This window comes from Saccopteryx leptura, chromosome 3 (assembly GCF_036850995.1).
Source record: "Saccopteryx leptura isolate mSacLep1 chromosome 3, mSacLep1_pri_phased_curated, whole genome shotgun sequence".
Taxonomy (NCBI): Eukaryota; Metazoa; Chordata; class Mammalia; order Chiroptera; family Emballonuridae; genus Saccopteryx; species Saccopteryx leptura.
The window spans coordinates 52,099,871-52,126,083 of NC_089505.1; the positions used below are offsets into that span (position 1 = coordinate 52,099,871).

At 38.3% G+C, this 26,213-nt stretch overlaps 1 protein-coding gene across 3 annotated transcripts in view; it reads left to right on the plus strand.

Annotated features, from left to right (window-relative positions):
• The window catches only part of CDK19 (cyclin dependent kinase 19), a 232,043-nt gene that overhangs the window by 161,526 nt on the left and 44,304 nt on the right, over positions 1–26,213 (plus strand). For 2 of the 3 annotated variants that reach the window (XM_066373467.1, XM_066373466.1), the window contains 2 exons: positions 14,978–15,088; positions 17,109–17,249. The exons of the other annotated variant lie outside the window; for it this stretch is intronic. In XM_066373467.1, the coding sequence (XP_066229564.1) occupies positions 14,978–15,088; positions 17,109–17,249 (252 nt within the window). The remainder of the gene's footprint in view (positions 1–14,977; positions 15,089–17,108; positions 17,250–26,213) is intronic. 3 annotated transcript variants of the gene reach the window in all.

Genomic DNA, 26,213 nt, shown 5'->3' on the forward strand with positions numbered 1-26,213 from the left:
GAGCCCCCAATCAAGGCACATATGAGAAAGCAATTAATGAACAACTAAGGTGTTGCAGTGAAGAATTGATGCTTATCTCTCTCCCTACCTATCAGTCCCTAGTCCCTCTCTCTGACTCTGTCTCTGTCAAAAAAAAAAAAAGAATAGAAAGTTGGATTTACTTTGAGATAAGTGAGTTATTGAAGTATAAGAGGACTTTTTCCATTCAGATACCCTGAAAAAGGAGTCTGGACTCCATGGGGACATCAGGGACTTGGGGATAAAAGGGTAAGAGAGATGTGTAGATAAAAATAAAAATGAATTCTGTAATTGTCAATCTATCAAGAGGTTTCAGTCGAGATTCTAAATAGTGCTTTAGAGAAAAAAGTTTTGTGATTGTAACTTTAGATTGTTCCATATTTAGGACAGTGAAAATTGGACACTTTTTATAGTCACTTCAATGCCCTGAAAGGGGAATCAGATAAAATCTTGGCATGTCCATTGCACATTCTTCCTTAGGTTCCTTTAGGATTACATTAGTACTCTGTTGTGAGTATCTGGCACAGGAAATGTTATCATTTAGTATGGGATTTTCAAGAAAAATTATGCTATACTTAAGTCCTGTTTAGATGTGATTAAAACATATTTATAGTTGCATGATCTCTTGTTGAACAAATATTTGTGTAACAAGAGATTAAAATTCATTGGTAAAATCAAGAATTAAGGAAAATACCAGCATGACCATCTCTTTCTTTGTGCCCCTTTGCCTGAGACTCTTTGAGAGTACAATAGTATATTATCTCAGCATGTGAATTTCTGGAGAGAGAGGGCTGTCTTTTGGTGCGTGTGTGTGTGTGCGTGTGCGTGTGTGTGTGTGTGTGTGTAAATTATAAGAGTAATGCTCATTGTAGAACTTGTAAAATAGAAAAACAGAAAGAAAAATCACACATAATCCCTCCACCCAGAGATAACAGTATTAATGTTTTATTATATTTCCTGTTTTATAACATATTTATATTTTGTAGCCTTTAATAGTACATCACAATATTATAGCACAAATCTTTTTTCTTTTTTTAATTGATTTTAATTTATTGTGTTTACATAGATTCAAGTGTCCCACTGAATACATACTCCCCCCCCCCCCCGTGTTCCCCTCAACATCCCCCTTGACCCCCTTCCCCCAACTTCCCTCCAGGATTTGCTGTCCTGCTCTCTGTAATGCTGTTATGTGTATATAATTTCACCAATCTCTTTCTCTTCTCTAATCCCATCCGCTCATCCCCTTTCCCTCTGTCCGCTTTCCCTCTGGACCCTTGGATCCCGCTTCTGTCTCTATTCCATTTCTCAGTTCACATTGTTCATTGGATTCCTCAAATGAGTGAGGTCATATGATATTTTTCTTTCTCTGCCTGACTTATTTTACTTAACATGATAGTTTCCAGGTCCATTCATGTTGTCGCAAAAGATGAGATTTCCTTCTTTTTCATGGCCCTATGGTATTCCATTGTGTTTATGTACCACAGCTTTTTAATCCACTCGTCCACTGATGGACAGTGGGGCTGTTTCCAGATCTTGGCTATTGTAAACAATGCTGCCATAAACATGGGGGTGCATTTCTTCTTTTGAATCAGTGATTTGGTGTTCTTAGGGTATATTCCTAAAAGTGGGATGGCTGGGTCAAAAGGCAGTTCCATTTTTAATTTTTTTTTTTTTCTTTTTTTTTTTTTTCATTTTTCTGAAGCTGGAAACAGGGAGAGACAGTCAGACAGACTCCCGCATGCGCCCGACCGGGATCCACCCGGCACGCCCACCAGGGGCGACGCTCTGCCCACCAGGGGGCGATGCTCTTCCCATCCTGGGGGTCGCCATGTTGCGACCAGAGCCACTCTAGCGCCTGAGGCAGAGGCCACAGAGCCATCCTCAGCGCCCGGGCCATCTTTGCTCCAATGGAGCCTTGGCTGCGGGAGGGGAAGAGAGAGACAGAGAGGAAAGCGCGGCGGAGGGGTGGAGAAGCAAATGGGCGCTTCTCCTGTGTGCCCTGGCCGGGAATCGAACCCGGGTCCTCTGCACGCTAGGCCGACGCTCTACTGCTGAGCCAACCGGCCAGGGCCCATTTTTTATTTTTTGAGGAATCTCCATACTGTTTTTCACAGTGGCTGAACAAGTCTGCATTACCACCAGCAGTGCAGGAGGGTTCCCTTTTCTCCACATCCTAGCCAGCACTTATGTGTTCTTTGTTAATGAGCACCATTCTGACTGGTGTGAGGTGATATCTCAGTGTGGTTTTAATTTGCATTTCTCTAATGATTAGTGATTTTGAACAGTTTTTCATATGCCTATTGGCTATCTGTATGTCCTCTTCGGAGAAGTGTCTATTCTTTCTTTTGCCCATTTTTGATTGGATTGTTTATCTTCCTGGTGTTGAGTTTTACAAGGTTTTTATAAATTGTGATTATTAACCCCTTATCAGACGTATTGTTGAATATGTTCTCCCATTGTGTGGTTTATCTTTTTATTTTGTTCATATTGTCGTTACCTGTACAAAAGCTTTTTACATTGATATAGTACCATTTGTTAATCCTGTTCTTTATTTCACTTGCTCATGGAGATAAATCAGCAAATAATATTGCTGCGAGAAATATTGGAGAGCTTACTGCCTATGTTTTCTTCTAAGATACTTATGGTTTCACGACTTACGTTTAATTCTTTTATCCATTTTGCGTTTATTTTTGTGAATGGTATAAGTTGGTGGTCTAGTTTCATTTTTTTGAAGGTAGCTGTCCAATTTTCCCAACACCATTTGTTAAAGAGACTGTGTTTACTCCATTGTATGCTCTTACCTCCTTTGTCAAATATCAATTGTCCATAAAGGTGTGGGTTTATTTCTGGGTTCTCTGTTCTGTTCCATTGATCTATATGCCTGTTCTTATGCCAGTACCAAGCTGTTTGGAATACAATGGCCTAGTAGTATAACTTGATATGAGGAAGTGTGATACCACCCACTTTATTATTCTTTTTCAAGATTGCTGAGGCTATTTGTGTTCCTTTTTGATTCCATATAAATTTTTGGAATATTTGTTCTATACATTTGAAGTTTGTCATTGGTATTTTAATGGGAATTGCATTGAATTTATAAATTGCGCCTGACCAGGTGGTGGCGCAGTGGATAGAGTGTCAGACTGGGATGCGAGGACCCAGGTTTGAGACCCGAAGGTCGCCAGCTTGAGCGCAGGCTCATCTGTCTTGAGCAAAAAAAACAACTCACCAGCTTGGACCCAAGGTCGCTGGCTGGAGCAAAGGGTTACTCAGTTGGCTGAAGGCCACGGTCAAGGCACATATGAGAAAGCAATCAAGGAACAAGTAAGGTGTTGCAACGAAAAACTGATGATTGATGCTTCTCATCTCTTTCCATTCCTGTCTGTCTGTCCCTGTCTGTCCCTCTCTCTCACTCTCTCTCTGTCCCTGTAAAAAAAAATAAAATAAAATTTATAAATTGCTTTGGATAATAATAGACATTTTGATGGTGATCTTTCTAACCATGAACACGGTATATGCTTCCACTTGTTTGTATCTTCCTTGACTTCTTTTATCAATGTTTTATAATTTTTCAAGTACAAGTCTTTAATCACCTTGGTTAAATTTATTCCTAGATACTTTATTTTGTTGTTGTTGCAATAGTGAAGGGGATTGTTTTCTTAATTTCTCTTTTAGACAGTTCTAATTGTTGGTGTATAAAAATGCCTTTGATTTCTGAATATTAATTTTATATCCTGCCACTTTGCTGAATTCACTTATCAGTCCAGTAGTTTTTTGACTGCGACTCTAGGGTTTTCTACGTACAGTATCATGTAATCAGCAAATAATGATAGGTTTACTTCTTTTCCCACTTGGATGCCTTTTATTTCTTCTTCTTGTCTGATTGCTGTGGCTAGGACATCCAGAACTATGTTGAATAAGAGTAGTGAAAGGGGGAACCCCTGCCTTGTTCCTGATCTTAAAGGGATTGCTTTTAATTTTTGCCCATTGAGTATGATGTTGGCTGTGGGTTTGTCATAGATGGCCTTTTATCATGTTTAGGTAGGTTCCCTGTATTCCCACTTTGCTGAGAGTTTTGATCATAAATGGGTGCTGGATTTTATTAAATGCTTTTTCTGCATCTATTGATATAATCATGTGATTTTTCTCTTTCCTTTTGTTTATGTGATGAATCACATTGATTGATTTGCAAATATTGTACCAGCCTTGCCTCCCCAGAATAAATCCCACTTGATCATGATGTGTGATTTTTTTTCATGTATTGGTGGATCCAGTTTACTAATATTTTGTTAAGAATTTTAGCATCTAAATTCATCAGAGATATTGGCCTATAGTTTTCCTTCTTTGTATTCTCTTTGCCTGGTTTTGGAATCAGAATTATGTGTGCCTTGTAAAAGGAATTTGGAAGTCTTCCCTCCTCATGAATTTTTTGAAATAGCTTGAGAAGGATAGGGGTTAATTCTTCTTAGAATATTTGGTAGAATTCATCTGTGAAGCCGTCTGGCCCAGGGCTTTTGTTTGTTGGGAGTTTTTTTTAAATTGATTTTAATTTATTGTATTTATATAGATTCTAGTGTTGCCCCGAATGCATCCCCCCTCCCCGTATTCTCCTCAACATCTTCCTTGCTCCCCTCCCTACACCACCCTCCTCCCTTCCCTTCAGCTTTATCCCATCCCATCATCCCCTTTCCCTCTGTTCTCTTTCCCTCTGGTCCCTTTGATCCCTCCTCTGTCTCAATTCTATTCCTTAGTTCACATTGTTCATTGGATTCCTCAAATGAGTGAGATCATATGATTTTTTTTTCTGCCTGGCTTATTTCACTTAATAGTTTCCATGTCCCTCCATGTTGTCGCAAAAGGTAAGATTTCCTTCTTTTTTATGGCCCCATAGTATTCCACAGTATATATGTACCACAGCTTTTTAGTTCACTGACAGACACTTGGGCTGTTTCCAGATCTTTGCTATTGTGAACAATGCTGCCATAAACATTGGGGGTACATTTCTCCTTTAGAAACAGTGCTATGGTGTTCTTAGGGTATATTTCTAAAAGTGGGATAGCTGGGTCAAAAGGCAGTTCAATTTTTAATTTTTTGAGGAATCTCCATACTGTTTTTCATAGTGGCTGCTCCAGTCTGCATTCCCACCAGCAGTGCAGGAGGGTTCCCCTTTCTCCACATCCTCGCCAGCACTTATTCTGTGTTGTTTGGTTGATGAGCACCCTTCTGACTGGTGTGAGGTGGTAACTCAGTGTGGTTTTATTTTGCATTTCTCTAATAATTAGTGATGTTGAGCATTTTTTCATATGCCTATTGGTCTTCTGTATGTCCTCTTTGGAAAAGTGTCCATTTCTTTTGCCCATTTTTTGATTGGATTGTTTATCTTCCTGGTGTTGAGTTTTATAAGGTTTTTATAAATTCTGGTTATTAACCCCTTATCAGATGTATTGTCGAATATGTTCTCCCATTGTGTAGAACTTTTTATTCTGTTCTTTGTATTCTGTTCTTATTGTCTTTAGCTGTGCAAAAGATCTTCAGTTTGATATAGTCCTATTTGTTTATCCTGTCTTTTATTTCACTTGCCTGTGGAGATAAATCAGCAAATATATTGCTGTGAGAAATATTGGAGAGCTTACTGCCTATGTTTTCTTCTAAGATGTTTATGATTTCACAACTTAAAATCTTTTATCCATTTTGCATTTATTTTTGTGAATGGTATAAGTTGGTGGTCTAGTTTCATTTTTTTGAAGGTAGCTGTCCAATTTTCCCAACACCATTTGTTGAAGAGGCTGTCGTTACTCCATTGTGTGCTCTTACCTCCTTTGTCAAGTATCAATTGTCCATAAAGGTGTGGGTTTATTACTGGGTTCTCTGTTCTGTTCCATTGATTTATATGCCGATTCTTATGCCAGTACCAAGCTGTTTTGAGTACAATGGCCTAGTAGTATAACTTGATATCAGGAAGTGTGATACTACCCACTTTATTCTTTCATTTATTTTTTATTTATTTATTTATTTTTGTATTTTTCTGAAACTGGAAACGGGGAGGCAGTCAGACAGGCTCCCGCATGTGCCCGACCGGGATCCACCCGGCACGCCCACCAGGGGGCGATGCTCGGCCCATCCAGGGCATCGCTCTGCCACGACCAGAGCCACTCTAGCACCTGGGGCAGAGGCCACGGAGCCATCCCCAGCGTCCGGGCCATCCTTTGCTCCAACGGAGCCTCAGCTGCGGGAGGGGAAGAGAGAGACAGAAAGGAAGGAGAGGGGGAGGGGTGGAGAAGCAGGTGGGCACCTCTCCTGTGTGCCCTGGCCGGGAATCGAACCCGGGACTTCCACATGCCAGTCCGACGCTCTACCACTGAGCCAACCGGCCAGGGCCTATTCCATTTCAAGATTGCTGAAGCGCCTGACCAGGCGGTAGTGCAGTGGATAAAGCGTCGGACTGGAATGTGGAGGACCCAGGTTCGAGACCTCGAGGTCGCCAGCTTGAGCGCGGGCTCATCTGGTTTGAGCAAAGCTTACCAGCTTGGACCCAAGGCTGCTGGCTTGAGCAAGGGGTTACTCAGTCTGCTGAAGGTCCACGGTCAAGGCACATATGAGAAAGCAATCAATGAACAACTAAGGTGTCGCAACAAAAAACAAATGATTGATGCTTCTCTCTCCATTTCTGTCTGTCTGTCCCTGTCTATCCCTCTCTCTGACTCTCTCTCTGTCTCTGGGAAAAAAAAAAAGATAGCTGAAGCTATTCGTGTTCTTTTTTTGGTTCCATATAAATTTTTGGAATATGTGTTCTGTATCATTGAAGTATGTCATTGGTATTTTAATGGGAATTGTATTGAATTTGTGAATTGCTTTGGGTAATATAGACATTTTAATGATGTTTATTCTTTCTAACCATGAGTATGGTATATGCTTTCACTTGCTTGTATCTTTCTTGATTTTTCTCAATGTTTTAAAATTTTCCCAGTACAAGTCTTTAATCTCCTTGGTTAAATTTACTCCTAGGTACTTTATTTTTTTGTTATTGCAATGGTGAAGGGGATTGTTTCCTTAATTTCTCATTCTGACAATTCATTGTTGATATATAAAAATGCCTCTGGGCCCTGGCCAGTTGGCTCAGCGGTAGAGCGTCAGCCTGGCGTGCGGAGGACCCGGGTTCGATTCCCGGCCAGGGCACATAGGAGAAGCGCCCATTTGCTTCTCCACCCTGCCCCCCTCCTTCCTCTCTGTCTCTCTCTTCCCCTCCCGCAGCCAAGGCTCCATTGGAGCAAAGATGGCCCGGACGCTGGGGATGGCTCCTTGGCCTCTGCCCCAGGCGCTGGAGTGGCTCTGGTCACGGCAGAGCGACTCCCCGGAGGGGCAGATCATCGCCTCCGGAGGGGCAGATCATCGCCCCTGGTGGGCAGAGCATCGCCCCTGGTGGGCGTGCCGGGTGGATCCCCGTCGGGCGCATGCGGGCGTCTGACTGTCTCTCCCCGTTTCCAGCTTCAGAAAAATGCAAAAAAAAAAAAAAAAAATGCCTCTGATTTTTGAGTATTAATTTTATATCCTGCCACCTTGCTGAATTAATTTATCAGGTCCAGTAGTTTTTCGACTAAGACTTTAGGGTTTTCTATATACAATATCATATCATCTGCAAATAATGATAATTTTACTTCTTCTTTTCCAATTTGGATGCCTTTTATTTCTTCTTGTTGTCTGATTGATCTGGCTAGGACTTCCAGGACTATGTTGAATAAGAGTGGTGAAAGGGGCAACCCCTACCTTGTTCCTGATCTTAAGGGGATGATTTAATATTTGTCCGTTGAGAGTGATGTTGGCTGTGGGTTTGTCATAGATGGCCCTTATCATGTTGAGGTATGTTCCCTGTATTCCCACTTTGCTGAGAGTTTTGATAATGAATGGGTGCTGGATTCTATCAAATGCTTTTTCTGCATCTGTTGAAATTATCATGTGGTTTTTCTCCTTCCTTTTGTTTATGTGATGAATCACATTGATTTGTGAATATTGTACCAGCCTTCCCTCCCCAGAATAAATCCCACTTGATCATGATGTATGATTTTTTTTCATATATTGCTGGATCCAGTTTGCTAATATTTTGATGAGGATTTTAGCATCTAGATTTATCAGGGATATTGGCCTATAAATTTCTTTGTGTTGTCTTTGCCTGGTTTTGGAATCAGAATTATGCTCGCCTCATAAAAGGAGCTTGGAAGTCTTTCTTCCTCTTGAATTTTTTGAAATAACTTGAGGATATCTTCTTTGAATAATTGGTAGAATTCACTTGTGATGCCATCGGGTCCCGGCTTTTGTTTGTTGGAAGATTTTTGATCACTGTTTTGATCTCATTTGTTTTAATCAGTCTGTTTAGGTTTTCTGATTCTTCCTGATTGATTTTTTAAATATTTTATGTTTCAAGGAATTTGTCCATTTCTTCTAGGTTGTCTAATTTTTTGGCATACATTTTATCATAGGAATTTTTTACAATCCTTTGTATTTTTGTTGTGTCGGTTGTTACTTCTCCACTTTCATTTCTAATTTTATATATTTGAGTCCTATCTTTTTCTTGCTGACTCTGCTTAAAGATTCATCAATCTTGTTTACCTTTTCATTGAACCAGCTCTTGGTTTCATTGATCTTCATTGTTGTTTTTTTAGCCTGTATGTCATTTATTTCCACTGTGATTTTTATTATTTCCTTCCTTCTACTTCCTCTGGGCTTTACTTGTTGTTCTTTCTCTAGTTCTTTTAGATGCAGGGTTAACTTGTTTTTTTGAGCATTTTTTAGCTTCTTAAGGTATGTCTGTAATGCTATGAACTTCCCTCTCAGGACTGCTTTAGCTGTGTCCCATAAATTTTGAGTTTTTATGTTTATTTTTATTGGTTTTAAGGAAATTTTTTATTTCTTCCTTGATCTCATTGTTAACTCATTCATTATTTAATAACATGCTTGTTTCCAAGTATTTGAGTGTTTTTCAGTTTCTCTATTGTAGTTGATTTCTAGTTTCATGCTATTGTGATGAGAGAAGATGCTTGGTGTGATTTCAATCTTCTTAAATTTATTGAGACTTGCTTTGTGTCCTAATGTGTGGTCTATCCTAGAGAATGTACCATGAGCACTTGAAAAGAATGTATATTCTGCTGCTTTGGGGTAAAGGGTTCTGAAGATACCTATTAAAATAAATCCAGTTGATCTAGTGTTTCTTTTAAGTCTGCTGTTTCTTTGTTAATTGTCTTTCTTGAGGATCTATCCAGTGATGTTAATGGGGTATTAAAATCCCCTACTATTATAGTATTGCTGTTGGATTCACCCTTTATGTCCATCAAAATCTGATGTGTATATTTAGGTGCTCTTATATTAGGTGCATAGATATTTATAATGGTTATATCTTCCTGTTGGATTGCTTCAAATAGCCTTTGATTTAAAGTCTATTTTATCTGATATTGCTACCCCAGCTTTTTCTTCATTTCTATTTGCATGAAATATTTTTTACATCCCTTTAGTTTCAGTTTATGTGTATCTTTTGTTTTGAGGTGGGTCTTTTGTAGATAGCATATGTACAGGTCCTGTTTTCTTGTCCACACAGCTACCCTGTGTCTTTTGATTGGAGCAGTTAATTCATTTACATTTAAGGTTATTATTGACATTTAATCTTTAAATCTACATTCCTCTTTTACTAGATTTTTTTCCCCTTTGTTCTGTTTACAACAGGCCCGTTAACATTTCTTGCAGCATTAGTTTGGTTGTAATGAATTCCTTAAGGGTTTTTTTTTTTTTGTCTGGGAAGCTTTTTATTTCTCCTTCAATTTTAAACGATAGCCTTGCTGGGTAAAGGAGTCTTGGTTGTAGGCTCTTGTTCTGAATTACTTTGAATATTTCTTGCCATTCCCTTCTGGCCTCAAGTGTTTCTGTTGAAAAGTCGGATGTTATCCTAATGGTAGCCCCTTTGTAGGTGATTGACTGCTTTTCTCTGCAGCTTTTAGTATTCTCTCTTATCTCTTAGCATTGGTATTTTAATTATGACGTGTCTTGGTGTACGTCTCTTTGGGTTTCTCTTTAATGGGATTCTCTGTGCTTCTTGAACTTGTGTGACTTTCCTGCATCAATTTAGGGAAGTTTTCAGCTATGATTTCTTCAATCAGGTTCTCTATCTTTTGTTAGTTCTCTTCTCCTTCAGGAACCCCTATTATGTGGATGTTGTTTCTCTTCATATTGTCAGAGAGTTCTCTTAGAGTTCCCTCAGACTTTTTGATCCTTTTTTCTTTTTGCTGTTCTCCTTCCATGCTTTCGCTTATCTTGCCCTTTAAATTGCTGATTTGATCCTCTGCTTCATCCAGCCTGCTTTTAGTTCCTTCTAGTGTAGTTTTTATTTCTGATATTGTGTTTGTTATTTGTCTGATTCTTTTTTTATGATTTCAATGTCCTTTTTTGATGCCTTTTATCTCTTTGTTTAGGTGCTCATTTTGTCTATCTATTGTTGCTCTAAGATCCTTCAGCATCCTAACAATCACTATTCCAAACTCTGCATCTGTTACCTTACTTATTTCTCTCTCACTCAGTGTTTTTTGGGGATGTCTTTTGTTGATTCATTTGAATTGCATTTCTCTGTCTTTCCATTTTTTCTCTGTATAGACTGCTCCTTTGGATGTGTTGTTTGTGTAGCTAGCTGAGTATAGAGTTGGTGTTGTCTGCCTCCAGCTTTCACTTGTGTTGTTTCTAGATCTTCTTGGGCTGGCTTCAGCTGTTTGTAATTAGCTGTGGGCTACTTGTCTGCTACTAATGCTCTTTTTGCTGTTTGTGAAAGTGTTTTCTATGCCTTAGCTGGGTCAGGTGTGAGGAGCCTTTCCTTAAGATACCACTTTAAATAGGGTTGTTAGGTTCTGAGCTGATGTTCTCTGTATCTGGCTGCTGGATATACCAGCCCTGGACCTCCCTGGCCAGAACCTTGTGCAGACCAGTTGGGGTCACTGCTTTTGACTAGCCCTTAGCAACCTTTTTGGAGCTACAAGTGATCTAGAATTTGTGGCCGCCTCTACTGGGCCCTGATGGCATTGTAAATATCAGTTGCACTCCTAGTCTGACTTTTATCTACTCTTGGCCAGTGTGTATGGCCTCTCTATTCCTAAACTGTTGTCTTCCCACCAGTCCCACCGCTGCCTTCACCTCCTCAGGCACTCGAGCACTGGCCTGGGCTTACAGGTCACAGCTCAGGCTGCTCTGCGGGGGCAGGTGACTCCTTGCTTTGCTGGGCTCTGCCCCCCATGGGTGTGGGCTGCTTCTCTGTGCTCTGCCTACCATGGGCATAAAGGACGCCTCTTTGGGCTCTGCCCCTCCTCTTTGCCATGTGGGCCACTGGGCTCTGCCCCTCACGGGCATTCCAGACACCTCTCTAGGCTCCGCCACTCACCATTACTGCACGCGGGCCACCTGACTTCACACCCCACGGGCATGCAGGACCTCTCGCTGGGCTTCGCTCCTGTCTGCCACACAGGCCTAGGGCCACGGCCACCGCCTCAGCCTGGCCCTCCTGCCCTTATGAGGGTACTCAGCAGGTTGAGGTGGGCTGTGTAGCCCAGGCCCCAGCACTCAAAACCTTATCTCTAATGTGCCCCCTGCTTCTAAGAGTCTCCCTGCACTGACTGGAGCAGGAGAGCCTCTGGTGCTCAGGGTAATTGCTTCCATTTGCCTGCTTGGTTCTCTCAGGGAGAATAGCCACTTTCGGTTTGGGGAGTGACCTAGTACAGGGGTCAGTGTGGCTGTGCCCCCAAGACTACACTCTCCTCTCATAACTCCAGTCCTCTCGGTGCTCCCCGCTCCCGGAGCCCCAGATAATGGCTATGAACAAGGTTTTCTGCGTGTCCCTTTAAGACAAAGCCTGGGTCTGAGAGTTCTGTCTCCCTCTCGCAAACATAACCTGGCTCTTCTTTCAGCTAAATACTGTCCGTACGCTTCCTCTAGTCTCTGGAGCTCCTGGCTGGGGTTCTGGTCCTGGGTCTGAGGACCCACAACTCTCCTGGCAACCCACCCCATCGTGAAAGACCCACCTCTCTCTCCTGGGAGCAGGGCAGCCCTTTCTGTGTCTCCACCTTTCCTACCAGTTCATTGTGGTTCCTTTGGTGATGCTTGGTTATAGTTTTCTCTTAGTTTTGTCCAAAGTTGGTTTTTTAAGATGATTGTTCCTAAGTTAAGTTGTAACCCATTTTGGTTCTGGGAGGTGGGAATAGTGATGTCCATCTACTCCATCGCCATTTTCCCTCCTCAGGTCTTTTCTAATGTATCTAAAAACTTTGTTGACATATATACAGGGTGGAGCAAAAGTAGGTTTACATTGTGAGTACATGAAACAGTTTTTTATTGTATTATTATTTATTAATTACTGTGTTATTTTCCATACAAAGAACTGTAAACCTTTTGCCCCACAGTGTATTTGAGACTACAATATGTCAATATACCATAATTTACTTATCAGCCATCTTATGTTTGGACATTTATGTTGTTTACTATTTTTGTTTCTTCAGTAAATAGTAGTAAAGAAATTTACTTTTTAATGTGTTTGTTTTAGTAAATATTGGTAAAGAGTACAATTAGTGTGGCATTTGATTAGGGCTTAACATTTTATCAGTACATAAGCCTTGAAAGGAACCAGTGATTGGGTTGGTCTCTGCTTTAGTTCCTCAGTGTTCCCTTTTGTCCTTTCCTGTGTATTATTTTCTTTAGGATTTTATAGCATTTATTGATTCACAGCCCTTTCAGGAAAACACTCTCATAGTACCCAGGTTTCAGATTCTACACCAGGTTAAATATCTCAACCTGAGCTATTAAGAGCTATATTTCTGCTCTTTACGATCAAGCCATCAAATTTATAAGACAAAGTAGAGAACAGTGGTTACCAAGGGCTGGCAATGAGGAGGTGTTATTTAAGGTACAAAGTTTCAGTTTGAGATGATGAAAATGTTCTGGAGAAAGGATAGAAAGATGGTGGTGATTGTTGTATGACAGTGATAATGTACCTAATGCTACTGAACTATATACTTAAAAATGGTTAAAATAATAAATGTTATGTTATATATATTTTACCACAATAAAAATAGTGACCTAAAAATGCCATGCAGCTGTAAGAACAAGAAAGATTTATATATAGTACCAGTGGTGGGATTCAAATAATTTAACAACCAGTTCTCTGCCCTAATGACCGTTTTAAGTATTAAACAAAATATACCAAATGGTAGTTTATTATTTCATGCATTTAATACTAAATATGAACGATAAAAGAGGTACACAAAACTAGATTGTAAGAAACAGTTTTAAAATATCAATGAAAAAAATATTGAATAATACCTGACAAAAATTAATAAAATTGTTATTTAAAATATTTTCATATTACTTCTTGATTGGCGTCCTCATTTGCAGTTTTTTTCACCTATGGATGGAATGAACATTACTACAGGTCCTTAGAATATGCTGTTGCACAGATGAACGTTAAAAAAGAGTAAGAAGCCTGACCTCTGGTGGCGCAGTGGATAAAGCGTCGACCTGGGAACATTGAGGTTGCCGGTTCAAAACCCTGCACTTGTCTAGTCAAGGCATATATGGGAGTTGATGCTTCCTGCTCCTCCCCCCTTTCTCTCTCTCTCTCTTTCTCTCTCTCTTTCTCCCTCCCTCCTCTCTAAAATGAATAAAAAAAGTAAGGAATGTAAATTTGTGATTTCCCCATTGTGCAGTTGCCCAGGCGCCCACCTTAGAACCCTGACTAAAATTGCCATTTTAATAACTGGTTCACTGCACTCAACAAAAACTTAGGTATTGGTTCTGCCAAACCAGTGCTAACTGGCCGAATCCCACCCCTGACACAAGGTATGCTTTACTCATTTAAAGTTATGACAATGGGTAAACAAGTTATTTTTCTCTGCTTCATCTATCTGTTTGTATTTTATTGTGGGCTTTGAAGACAGGGACTTCAGCCATAAGTGGAAAAAGCGTGGACTTTGGAACCAGGCAGATCTGTTTAAAACCAAACCTCTTCTCTTTCTAGGTGTTTGATTTTGGTCAAATTATTCTTATTACACTGAACCTCAAATTCTGTTTTTATTATAGGGTTGTTATAAGAATTAAATGAGAGAAAAACGTTTCTATATTATCATCTTACACATAGGAAGTATAAAGTTTTATTCTCCTTTTTTGTATCTTCTACAAAGGTTTACATTTAAAAGGCATTCAATATATTTGTCAAATTGAGTATGTTTCTCTGTACCTATTAAATCTAAACCCTGGTTAAGGACAGCCTGAGGCAGGCATATTTTTCAGGCTTTCACCAGGAGCCCCTAATGTTATTGTTGCTAAATATTTCATGAAGCAATTGCCTGTTATGTGCCAGTGCTAAGTTTTCACTTGCTGGTTGGGTCTGTCTTTCCTTATTATCAGATTTCAGTTTGAAGCTTCTACTTTGTGACGGCCTTTCCTTTGCTCTATTTATAGGCCCACTTCTCCACACTCAAAAACCTCACATGCTCTACACGTGGATAAGTGTATGGCTTGTTAAATTATCTATTCTTATTTTGTCAGATATTTATTGAATGTATACTGTGCTAAGGTGGATATAAACAATTTTAATACAGGATTCCTGCCTCTCAATAAGCTTTTCTTCTAGTAAAAAAAATATATGCATATACCAAAATATATTGAATTATTTAGTGATATATTGCATTTGTTTATCATTTTACATTTTAAATGATCCCATTTTAAAAACACACATTCACATGGAAAATTGATTGGAAGGATACACACCTAGCTGTTGACTAAGCTTATCTACGAGTAATAGTATTTTGGGTGATGGTTTTTGTTGTTTTTGCTTATCTGGATTCTCTAAATCTGCAAAAATTTCATTTTGAAGTTATAGGAAATTCATCATTCTCCACTACTTGTTAACAGAAGAGTGTGATTCTTCTCTTCCTCTTGCATTCAGCTTTTGCGAGAATTGAAGCACCCTAATGTGATCGCATTGCAGAAAGTGTTCCTTTCTCACAGTGACAGGAAGGTGTGGCTACTATTTGACTATGCAGAACATGATTTATGGGTAAGTCGAGAATCATTTTATTTTTAGAACTACACTGCTCACAAAAATTAGGGGATTAGGGAACGTGCAGATACTCCAGTACTTTCAGCCTTTTGTATAGTGCATTTTCGCCAATGAAATACAAGTTAGTTTTGCACCTCATTTGCATAATTGAACAACTTTCTTTGACTTCTTTGCTTTTCTCATGTTCTTGTTTAATAAAAAAAAAGTCAAATCCCCTAATTTTTGTAAGCAGTATATTTTATATAAGAAAGAAGAAGTAAATGTATGCACTATGTATTGCTAATTCACATAAAGGAAAACTTGCTCTGTTGATTGTAGTTAAAAACAAATATAATAAATGAAAATGAAGATTTAAAAGAACTTGAGCAATATACATTATCATCTTATTTTACTGAGAAGATAGTATTTGTAATAATCAGTGCGAGATTGTAATTTTAAGCCGATAATTAATGGCAGTTTAATAATATGTATATTGAAAACTGTTCTCTTTGCAGTACACACAGTAGTTTAACCAATTATGTACCTATAAATAGTTTCTCAGTTTAAGTTAAGATCAGTCTCTTGCAGCATTTTTTTTTTAAATCTACTCCTCCAAATAGAAGGATGTATGTGATTTTGCAAATATTAGGGGTGTTTTTATCAATATATAACAATATACTACAGAAGGCAAAATCAGAGCATTTAAACATTTTATCTGAGGAGTTGCTAAAAGTAAAAAAAATTCAAACTTGGCAGTAAATTCAAATTTTGGATATTAAATTTGGTTTAATATAGTATGGTTTGTCATGTATATAAATTACAAATCTATTTAAGAATAACTTTAGCAGACTTACACGTCTTAAAGGAACTTTCGGAGTTTATGCTGTTACAGCAGATATTGATAAGAACCTCCATTCTTTTCATGGATGTTCAGTACCCATTTTGGCATGTTTTGGAAAAGGGTGGGGTAGAGATGGAAGTAGAGAGAATGGCATGGGAGGCAGGTAAAATTTCTTCTTCCCTTTCATTACAATACCCACAACACGACATGTGGACATAAAAATGTGATTCAGTTATATTTATTTCAAAAACAAATTCCCTATTTTTCTCTCCCTCCTTCTTTCTAATTATTTCCTACTTAATATTAACTACTAAGAATATCTCCTAATTTTATTCTGTATCAAAAAAGTCTTGAACTTTTAAGTTATTCAAATATATATGTAGTAAGTGATGATATTCAAATGCACTAAGTACCAACTTTTTTATAGAATAGTAGAGATCTACAGTTTTTTCTTTCTTTTTTAAAATCTTTTATTTTGTCAGTAGAGAAGATAACCAATACTGTTTTTAGGTAGTTTTTTAAATAGCAACCCTTTTCACCTTTTGGTCCTATTTAATGAAAATCTTAATGGTTTCAGTAAGTCTAGTTATTATACCCACATTAACACTGTCACATGCACCCCCATTATTGATTCCATTTTGGTTGGCCTTGTTATTCAAATTATTGTTCTTTGTGTTATTATTAGTCTTTTTTTTTTGTATTTTTTTTTTTTTTGTATTTTTCTGAAGCTGGGAATGAGGAGAGACAGTCAGACAGACTCCCGCATGCGCCCGACCGGGATCCACCCGGCACGCCCACCAGGGGGCGACGCTCTGCCCCTCTGGGGCATCGCTCTGTTGCGACCAGAGCCACTCTAGCGCCTGGGGCAGAGGCCAAGGAGCCATCCCCAGCGCCCGGGCCATCTTTGCTCCAGTGGAGCCTCGCTGCGGGAGGGGAAGAGAGAGACAGAGAGGAAGGAGAGGGGGAGGGGTGGAGAAGCAGATGGGCGCCTCTCCTGTGTACCCTGGCTGGGAATCGAACCTGAGACTTCTGCACGCCAGGCCGACGCTCTACCACTGAGCCAACCGGCCAGGGCCTCATTATTAGTCTTTAATAAGTAATTTTAAAATGTAGAGAATTTATTGCATTCTTGGTTATACATTATTATTGACATAGACAAAACTATATATTATTATAGTATTTTTTCTTCATTTTTAGCACATTATTAAGTTTCACCGTGCATCAAAAGCAAATAAAAAGCCCATGCAGTTGCCAAGATCTATGGTTAAATCATTACTTTATCAGATTCTTGATGGTATCCATTACCTCCATGCAAATTGGGTGCTTCACAGAGATCTGGTAAGTATATTTCTTTTAAATTAGTGTTTTTTCTCCTCTCTTTAAAAAGATACCTCTTTTGGGGGGGAACAATTATGATAAATATTAATTATAGGAAAAATTTTAAAAGCACATAAGCAAAAAATAAGAAAATAAAAATCAACCATAAACCTATGATCAAAAATTTACCGTTAACATTTGGTGTATCTTCTTTCCTTATATTCATGCATAGCTATAAAATGTCAGTGTGGTTTTCAGTAAGTGATTAGTATAATCTTAATGGGATAGTCATATGTGAAAAAAGTGCCTTTGATCCATTTTTTTTGTATTACTGCTCATTAGCAAAAACATTCATAATTAAAAACTGAGTTCTCGTTGTTTTTCTTACAAGCTGAACTGAAATGACATTTCTTTCATCCAGTAAATTGAATGTTGTTATCAGTATTAACAAGAAATAAATAAATAAATCTAACAGGTAGATTATACAATATTAGGCAGATTAGCCAGGATTCAAATGTTTGAGTTTCCTCTTTTTTTATTCAGAACACACGAGCAGACATTAATGTTGAATTATCTGCTATTCATCTTTGCATTATTGTCATTTTACTTTGTTGTTCATAAGAAGATAATAGGTGCTGAATAATTATAGTCCCCATGAATTTATATTAATAATTGGAAGTTTTATTTTGCCCCCACAAAAGTGGTTTCATGATCATTTATTTCTTATGCTTTTGGAGATTCTAGAGATATGGTAGGTATAAATCTAGGTCTACTCAGTTTTATTAATTGAAGATAAGTGCTTATTATAGAAAGGAATGACTACACAAGGAGACCTAGTTAGTACCCCTTGATAACTTGTCAGTCAGGCCTGTTCATCTGACTTAACCATCTTACAGTGGCATTGAAATTGGGATCAAATGGCAGTGACCACAGAGATGCACTTACCAGTTTAACAGACACATTTCACCTCATAATTTTAAACTGGAAGGTTATCAAAGACTTTCACAGATCCACTTTACTATTAACCATGATTCAACATGTTTTTAAATGATTCTTGGGTATGTGAGCTTGTTCTAGAGTAAAATGTACATAAATGGTTTTAGATTTTAATCTTCTATAATATAACCTACGTGAATTATGTTTTTGAGGTCACAATCAGATTTCAATCATTGATCAGAATCTTTTATTGAAGATTAATTAATTTCAACTTATTTTTTTCCCCACAAAAATTGTATACAGGCGTTCTGTGGACATATTGTGGGTTTGGTTCCAGAACACCGCTATTATGTGAATGTTGCAATAAAGTGGGTCACATGATTTTTCCCCCAATTCATATAAAAGTTCTGTAGTCTGTTAAGTGTGTAACAGCATTATGTCTTAAAAAAACAATGTGCATACCTTAATTTAAGAATATTTCATCGCTAAGAATGCTATCCATCGTCTCAAACCTTGAGTGAGTCCTACTCTTTTTGCTGGTAGAGGGTCTTGCCTCAGTGTTGATGGCTGCTGACTGATGCGGGTGCTGGCTGCTAAAGGCTGAGATGGCTGTGGCAGTGTCTTAAAATAAGACAACAGTGAAGTTTGCCACACTGACTGATTTCTCTTTTCACAAATGATTTCTCTGGAGCATGTAATGCTTCTTGATAGCATTTTATTCACAGTAGATCTTTCAAAATTGGAGTCAATCTTCTCAAACCCTGAAGCTGCTTTTTTGTTGTTACAGAGACGAGAGAGAGACAGAGAGAGGGACAGACAGGAAGGGAGAGAGATGAGAAGTATCGAGTCTTTGTTGTGGTACCTTAGTTGTTTATTGACTGCTTTCGCATATGTGCCTTGACCGGGGGCTGCAGCAGAGCGAGTGACCCCTTGCTCAAGCCAGTGACCTTGGGCTTCAGCCAGTGACCTTTGGACTCAAGCCAGTGACCACAGGATCATGCCTATGATCCCATGCTCAAGCTGGTGAGCCTGCGCTTAAGCCAGATGAGCCCATGCTCAAGTCGGCAACCTCAGGGTTTTGAACCTGGGTCCTTTGTGTCCCAGTTTGATGCTCTATCCACTGTGCCACTGCCTGGTCATGCTCATTTCAACAATCTTAACACTATCTTTACCAGGAATAGATTTGATCTTAAGAAATCACTTTCTTTGCTCATCCATAAGAAGCAACTTCTCATCCATTAATGTTTTATCATGAAATTGTAGAAATTTAGCCATATCTTTAGGCTCCACTTCTAATTCTAGGTCTCTTGCTGTTTCCAACATGTCTGTAGTTACTTCCACCACCACTTGGCTGTGTGGCACATGAGGCCTAGCTTTCAACCTGTCTCAGCTTTCTTCACTGAAGCTTAATCATTTCTAGCTTTAGACTTAAAGCAAGAGACATGCAACTCTTTCTTTCACTTGAAAACTTTAGAGGCCACTGTAAGGTTATTAATTGGCCTAATTTCAATATAGTACCTTAGGGTATAGGAAGGTCTAAGGAGAGAGAGAGAGAGAGAGAGAGAGAGAGAGAGAAAGAGAGATGGGGAAATGGTCTAGAGAGAAAGAGAGATGGGGAAATGGTCTGTTAGTAGAGCAGCCACAACACAACATTTGTCAAATAAGTTTGCCATCTTATATGGATGTGGTTTGTGGTGCTCCCCCAAAGCTTAAAATAGTAACATCCAAGATCACTGATCACAGATCACCATAACAAATATAAAAATAATAATGTAGAGGTTTGAAATTATGTGAGAATTACCAAAATGTGACACACAGACATGAACTGAGCAATGCTGTTGGAAAAAATGGCACTGACAGACATGCTTGATACAGGGTTGCCACAGACCTTCAATGTGTAAATATAATGCAATGTCTGTGAAGTGCAATAAAATGAAGTGTGCCTACATTTTGTTCTAAATAGCATAGATTGCCTGACCAAGCAGTAGCACAATGGATAGAGCATCAACCTGGCACACTGAGGACCCAGGTTTGAAACCCTGAGGTCACCTGCTTGAGTGTGGGCTCATCCGGCTTGAGTGTAGGATCACAGACATGACCCCATGGTTACTGGCTTGAGCCCAAGGTTGCTGGCTTGAGCAAGGGGTCACTGGCTCAGCTGAAGCCCCCCAATCAAGGCACGTATGAGAAGCAATCAATGAACAACTAAAGTGCCAAACTACAAGTTGATGCCTCTCATCTCTTTCCCTTTGTCTGTCTGTCTCTCTTTCTCGCTCCCTCTCTTGCAAAATAAATAAGTAAATAAATAAATAGCATATATTAACACATTTGTTTGTGATGTTATTACCTGAATGTCCACTGGTACTAAAACTCATTATGACCAGGACTCAGTTTTCTTCCCTCCAAAGTTGCTGCTGCTTTAGTGTCCTCTATTTTGGGTATGGCACCACTTTTCTCAAAAGCTAGGAACTTCTTTTCTCCTTGTAGACCAGTGGTAGGCAACCTGGTCCCTCCTGCTCACTAGTGGGCATTCCAGCTTTCATGGTGGGCATTAGTGGAGCAACCAAAGTATAAATAAAAAGATAGATTTAACTATAGTAAGTTGTTTTATAAAGATTTATTCTGCCAAACTTAGCGAAAATCCGACATAAAGTACTTGGTAAGTAATTATTATTTTATGCTTTAACTTGCTGTAACTCTACTTTATAAATTTTATAAAGTAAAGTTACTTCCCTACTTTATAAATCACCATTACTGTGGAACCGGTGGGTGGTTAGAAAATTTTACTACTAACAGAGATACAAAAGTGGGCGGTAGGTATAAAAAGGTTAACTACACCTGTTGTAGACTCTTGCACTCCACATCTAGAACTTGCTTAATCCTGTCAGTTTCACCTCTAAAATAGCTCTTCTGTGTTCTAAGTTCATCTCTACTGCCTCATTCTTACGTCGGGCCTTTATTATATCTTTCTTAAAGTTTTGTCTTAGCCTCTTAACTTGTCTCTTTATCAACAATCTCTTTCCCTTCCAGTCTACTTTAGACTTTCTGACCTCAACTTCTGCTCAAGAACTTTAAAGTAATTCCTCATTGCTTACAGACTAAAAGCTCTACTTCCTTATCAGATGTAGCTCCAATTGCCTTGAAATACTGTTTTAAATATATATCCATTTAATCTTTCACTTAACATTCTTCTATTTAACTATTGATTGTTCTTTGTATCCTCTTGAGATTTCCTGCCTCAATGGCTTTTATTTCTTCTGTCTTAAAACTTCTTACCCCATCTCTACATACTCAGATACTACTTGTCTTTCAGAACCCACACAAACATCAAAACTTATCCTCATATCCATCCCTATTTCAAAATAAGCTCTCCTTATTAGTTGCTGTTGTACTTCATCTTTGCTTCGCTTTTGGCACTTATCTATTAGTATTATAATAATTTATATAGATGTCTAGAAGATGTTCTTGACCATAAACTTCTTGACAGAGTAAGGTCTTTGATTCATTTGGTATACTATGACTCCAGCACAAAATAGGTACTGAGTAAATATCAGTAAGAATATTGATTATTATGGCATATTTCTGGATCAAGTAACAGATATTGTGCATTTAAAAAAATTTTTTTTCATTGATCTGAGAGAGAGAGGAAGGTAAGTGGGAAGGGAGCACAAGAGAGAGAGAGAGAGAGAGAGAGAGAAGCATCACCTTGTTATTCCATTTAGTTGTGCACTCATTGATTGCTTCTCGTATGTGCCCTGACTGGAGCTTGAACCCATGGCCTTGGTGCGCCAGATGGATGCTTAATTTACTAAGCCACCTGGCCAGGGCTGTTATACATTTCAACACACTGTCTGTAATGAACATTTATTATTTGCTTGCATGTGCAACGCGTGAAATGGGACTGTACAAATATGACTACATCAAAGACCTTCTCCTCAGGAGTTTAGTCAGAGGAAAGAAATATGACATGTACACAAACACTTGTATGATAATATATAAGAGAGAGAACGTGATGATGGCTGTGTGAGAAGACAGACTAAATGCTGTTCAAGGCTAGAAGAAGTTCTGAGTGGGGGATAAAGGAAAGCTTCAGACAGGTGCCATTTGATCTGGACTTTGAAGGATGAATAGAATTTAAATAAAGATTTGTGAGGTGAAGTTAACCTAAGGGAATATTGAATGTGAAACTTCTGAGATGAGAAATCACTTGAATTATCCCCAAAAGGCTGTGTAGTTCTGTCTGGCTCAAAAATGGATAAGTTGAATTAGGGTAGTATGAGGTAAGACTAGAAAGATATAGGGTGGAAGGATTGAGGAAGGTCCTAAATATTAAGCTAGGGAGTTTGTGTATAAGCACTAAATGTTTGTGAGCAAGAGGATGAATTTTCCCTGGATGGAATTTTTTTCCCATTAAAGAAGCCATTACTGATTATTTTTATTAACTTATCCATTGCATGAGCACATGCTGAAAATATGTTCTGAACATGGTTCTGACCTAGTATAGCACTTGTTTATATTTTATATACACATTCACCAATAGGAATCTAGTCTGTGATCCCATACTCAATTCTTTTCATTGATCGTGAGTCCTGATACCTTGGATGATATTGTCATGGTTTTGCCAAAGTATTTTCAGGAGTAGAAGACCTAAATTGTAAGTTTACTTTGTAGATATATTCTGTAGTAGATAATAGAAATATTTATATTAACTATATAAAGTACAGATATAATCTTCAAAGGAGCATGATGGAGACATTTGAAAAATCATTTGTTTTTGAGCTTAAGAGTAGATTTGCAATTTTAGTCAATGACTAAGGTTTTATTAAATGCTTAATTTCCTATTACTGTAACAAATCTGGCTTTAGCCTGACCAGGCAGTGGCGCAGTGGATAGAGCGTCGGACTGTGATGCAGAGGACCCAGGTTCGAGACCCCAAGGTTGCCAGCTTGAGCGTGGGCTCATCTGGTTTGAGCAAGGCTCACCAGCTTGGACCCAAGGTCGCTGGCTCGAGCAAGGGGTTACTTGTCTGCTGAAGGCCCACGGTCAAGGCACATATGAGAAAGCAATCAATGAACAACTAAGGTGTTGCAACGAAAAACTAATGATTGATGCTTCTCATCCCTCTCCATTCCTGTCTGTCTGTCCTTATCTATCCCTCTCTCTGACTCTCTCTCTGTCTCTGTAGGAAAAAAAAAAAGAAATCTGGCTTTACAGTATTTGTTAGTCACAGTTGTTTCAGAGTATGTACCATCTCTAAATTTTTATTTGATGTGAGAAAGTTGGAAAATCCATACAATTAAAGGTGGTAGAGAAATATAAATTTTCATTGTAATAGTATAATCCCCCAATTTAAAAATAAATAAAAATGAATGCTTTGTACTTTACATACAGTACAGAGTCAGAAGCATTACATCATCAAAGAGATAGGTGTTTTTCATTGTGATTGATTTCATATCTGGAATACTATTTTAATTATGCCATTTGGATTCTAGAATAAAGTCACCAAGAAGATTACTTATATTGAGGAATTGCTTTAAAAGGAAAGGAGAAAAGAAGCTAAACATATTCATCTTGGCTGAGAGACAGTAAAGTAGAGACATAAGTCTATAAACATTTGGAACTTGTAAACACCAAGGGGGAAAAGATGTATTTTAATTTTATAGCAGGATTGTAGCTAAGAGTAAGAGGATGAAATATAGTGTGACTCATTTTAATGGGACTACTATTCTGGTTGATTGGAAGAATGCCAAGATATAGTTTATCTCTTTTTCAAAATTATGGGCTTCTTGAGAGCAAGGATCATACCTCACTAATTTTTGTATTTCTAGTGTTGGCATATTGTTTCTTCTCATAAGTTGCTTAAATTGAATTTCAGCAAAACATCTGGCAATTGCATATTTTTATTTAGCAAAGGTAGAGAAATACTGTCTAAGTGATGGTATTGTTAAGTAGATTTATGGCTTCATAGTTACGGAATATTGCTACTGAATCAGTGACATAAAATGAACTACAAGGTAAACTATCTCTTTTTCACTTTAATATCTTACCACTTATCACATGATAAATACTGGGTCTTTACTGAATGAAGGATTTGAATGAATGCTTCAGAGCCCTGACCCTTTCTCTGTCTTTATGTTTGTGAAGGTCCCATTGTAAAATTCTAACTTGAATTTTAAGTGGTAATTATTGCTCACAGCAATGGGTGAATCTGTAGTCTTTTGAAGTTGATAGGCACAAATAACTATATTATCTGCAAAGTTGGTACATGGACATTTTGTGAGATCTGGTTGAGGGACAAAATAATTTTGTATATCAGTAATCTTTATGGTTTTGTTATTAACATCTGCCAAACATTTCTGGATTTTCAAAAAAGTCACTTCTGTCACAGACCTAAAGACTGATTTTATTAGAGATCTAGAATAACAATAATAATAACAATAACAATAAAACTTGCCAATACATAAAGTCAATATTGACTTACTATGATTCTGACCGAGTTTAGCACTTGTTTATATTTTGTGTACACATTCACAAATGCCTCTACTCCTTTAGTAAGTAATTCTAATAAGATTTGAAACTTTTAACCAATAGAATACAAATAATTGTATTGATTAAAGAAAAGAATGCAATAGATATTCTACCTACAGAGAAATGCATAATTTGATTCTAGATATTTTGTTATAATAAGTGATAGAGAACTATATAGTTTTGAGCGTTGATATATTTTCTTCCTTATGACATCTGCTTGTTCAGACAGAATTCTTACTGGATTTCCAAGAGCATTCTAGGTTGTTTATGATATGTTGGCCATGTATATTTTAAACTTGTATATATATTTAAGTTATCTATAGCTGTGTAACAAGTTGCCCCAAAATGTAGTGGCTTTAAACAACATTTATCATCTCACAGATTCTGTGGGTCAGAAATTTAGGTGCAGCTTATCTGGGTCCGGTCCTCTGTTTCAGTCTCTTTAAAGTGTTGCTTTCATCTTAAGCTTGTGCTTCTTCATTTACTCACGAGGTTGTTGGCAGGATTCATTCCTCACGAGCTGATGGGTGGAGGCCTTCCTTGGTTCCTTGTCATAGAGCAGCAGTTCTCAACCTGTGGGTCGCGACCCCGGCGGGGGTCGAACGACCAAAACACAGGGGTCTCCTAAAGCCATCGGAAATACATATTTTGGCTTTAGGTGACCCCTGTGTTTTGGTCGTTCGACCCCCGCCGGGGTCGCGACCCACAGGTTGAGAACCACTGTCATAGAGCATCTCACACCATGGAAATTTTCTTCATCAGAGTGAGAAAACAAGAGAGCAAGAGATGAGTGCGTGTTAGCAAGATGGAAGTCGTGGTCTTCTGTAAGTTAATCATGCAAGTGGCATCCATTACTTTTGCTGTATTCTGTTCAATAGAAGTCAGTAGGCACGGCCCAGACCATGGGAGTAGTCACACAAGAGTAAATCAGGGGTGCAGGTGATTGGAAACCATGTCTGAAGCTGCCTACCACAGAATCTTAAGAAGATTTAAATGTTATTTGGCACCTTTTTATTTACTAGAAATATGATAAAGACCTCTCCTTTCCTATATAATTTTTCCATGTATAACAAACAAACTATAGAAATGATCCCTGAAAGTATAGTCTTTCCATGTATAAAAGTTGCTTTGGTGGTAAGAGTTTGGAGGTAGTTTTGGTTCTAGTGAGCTAAAATATTATAATGTACCAATTATCCCTTCCTTTTTACAAATATTCTTAAATGACTTATTTACAGAATTCAGTATATGTTCTGTATGTTTCCCCTCCTCATCTCTTCCTTTCATTCCTTCCCCTCTCTGTTTTTGAACCACAGGTTTAATCCACTTGAATGTAGAGGGTGTGTTCAATTGAGATCCAGAATTTTTCACTCTGTACCTAGAGATTCCATTTTTGTCACATAGCTCAAGGCCTATACTTATCACTAACACTTTCTTCTATTTTTCACTCATTTGTATAAAACAAGGGCAAAAATGCAAAACCAAAATACTCAGCCTGACTGGCAGTGGCGCAATGAATAGAGC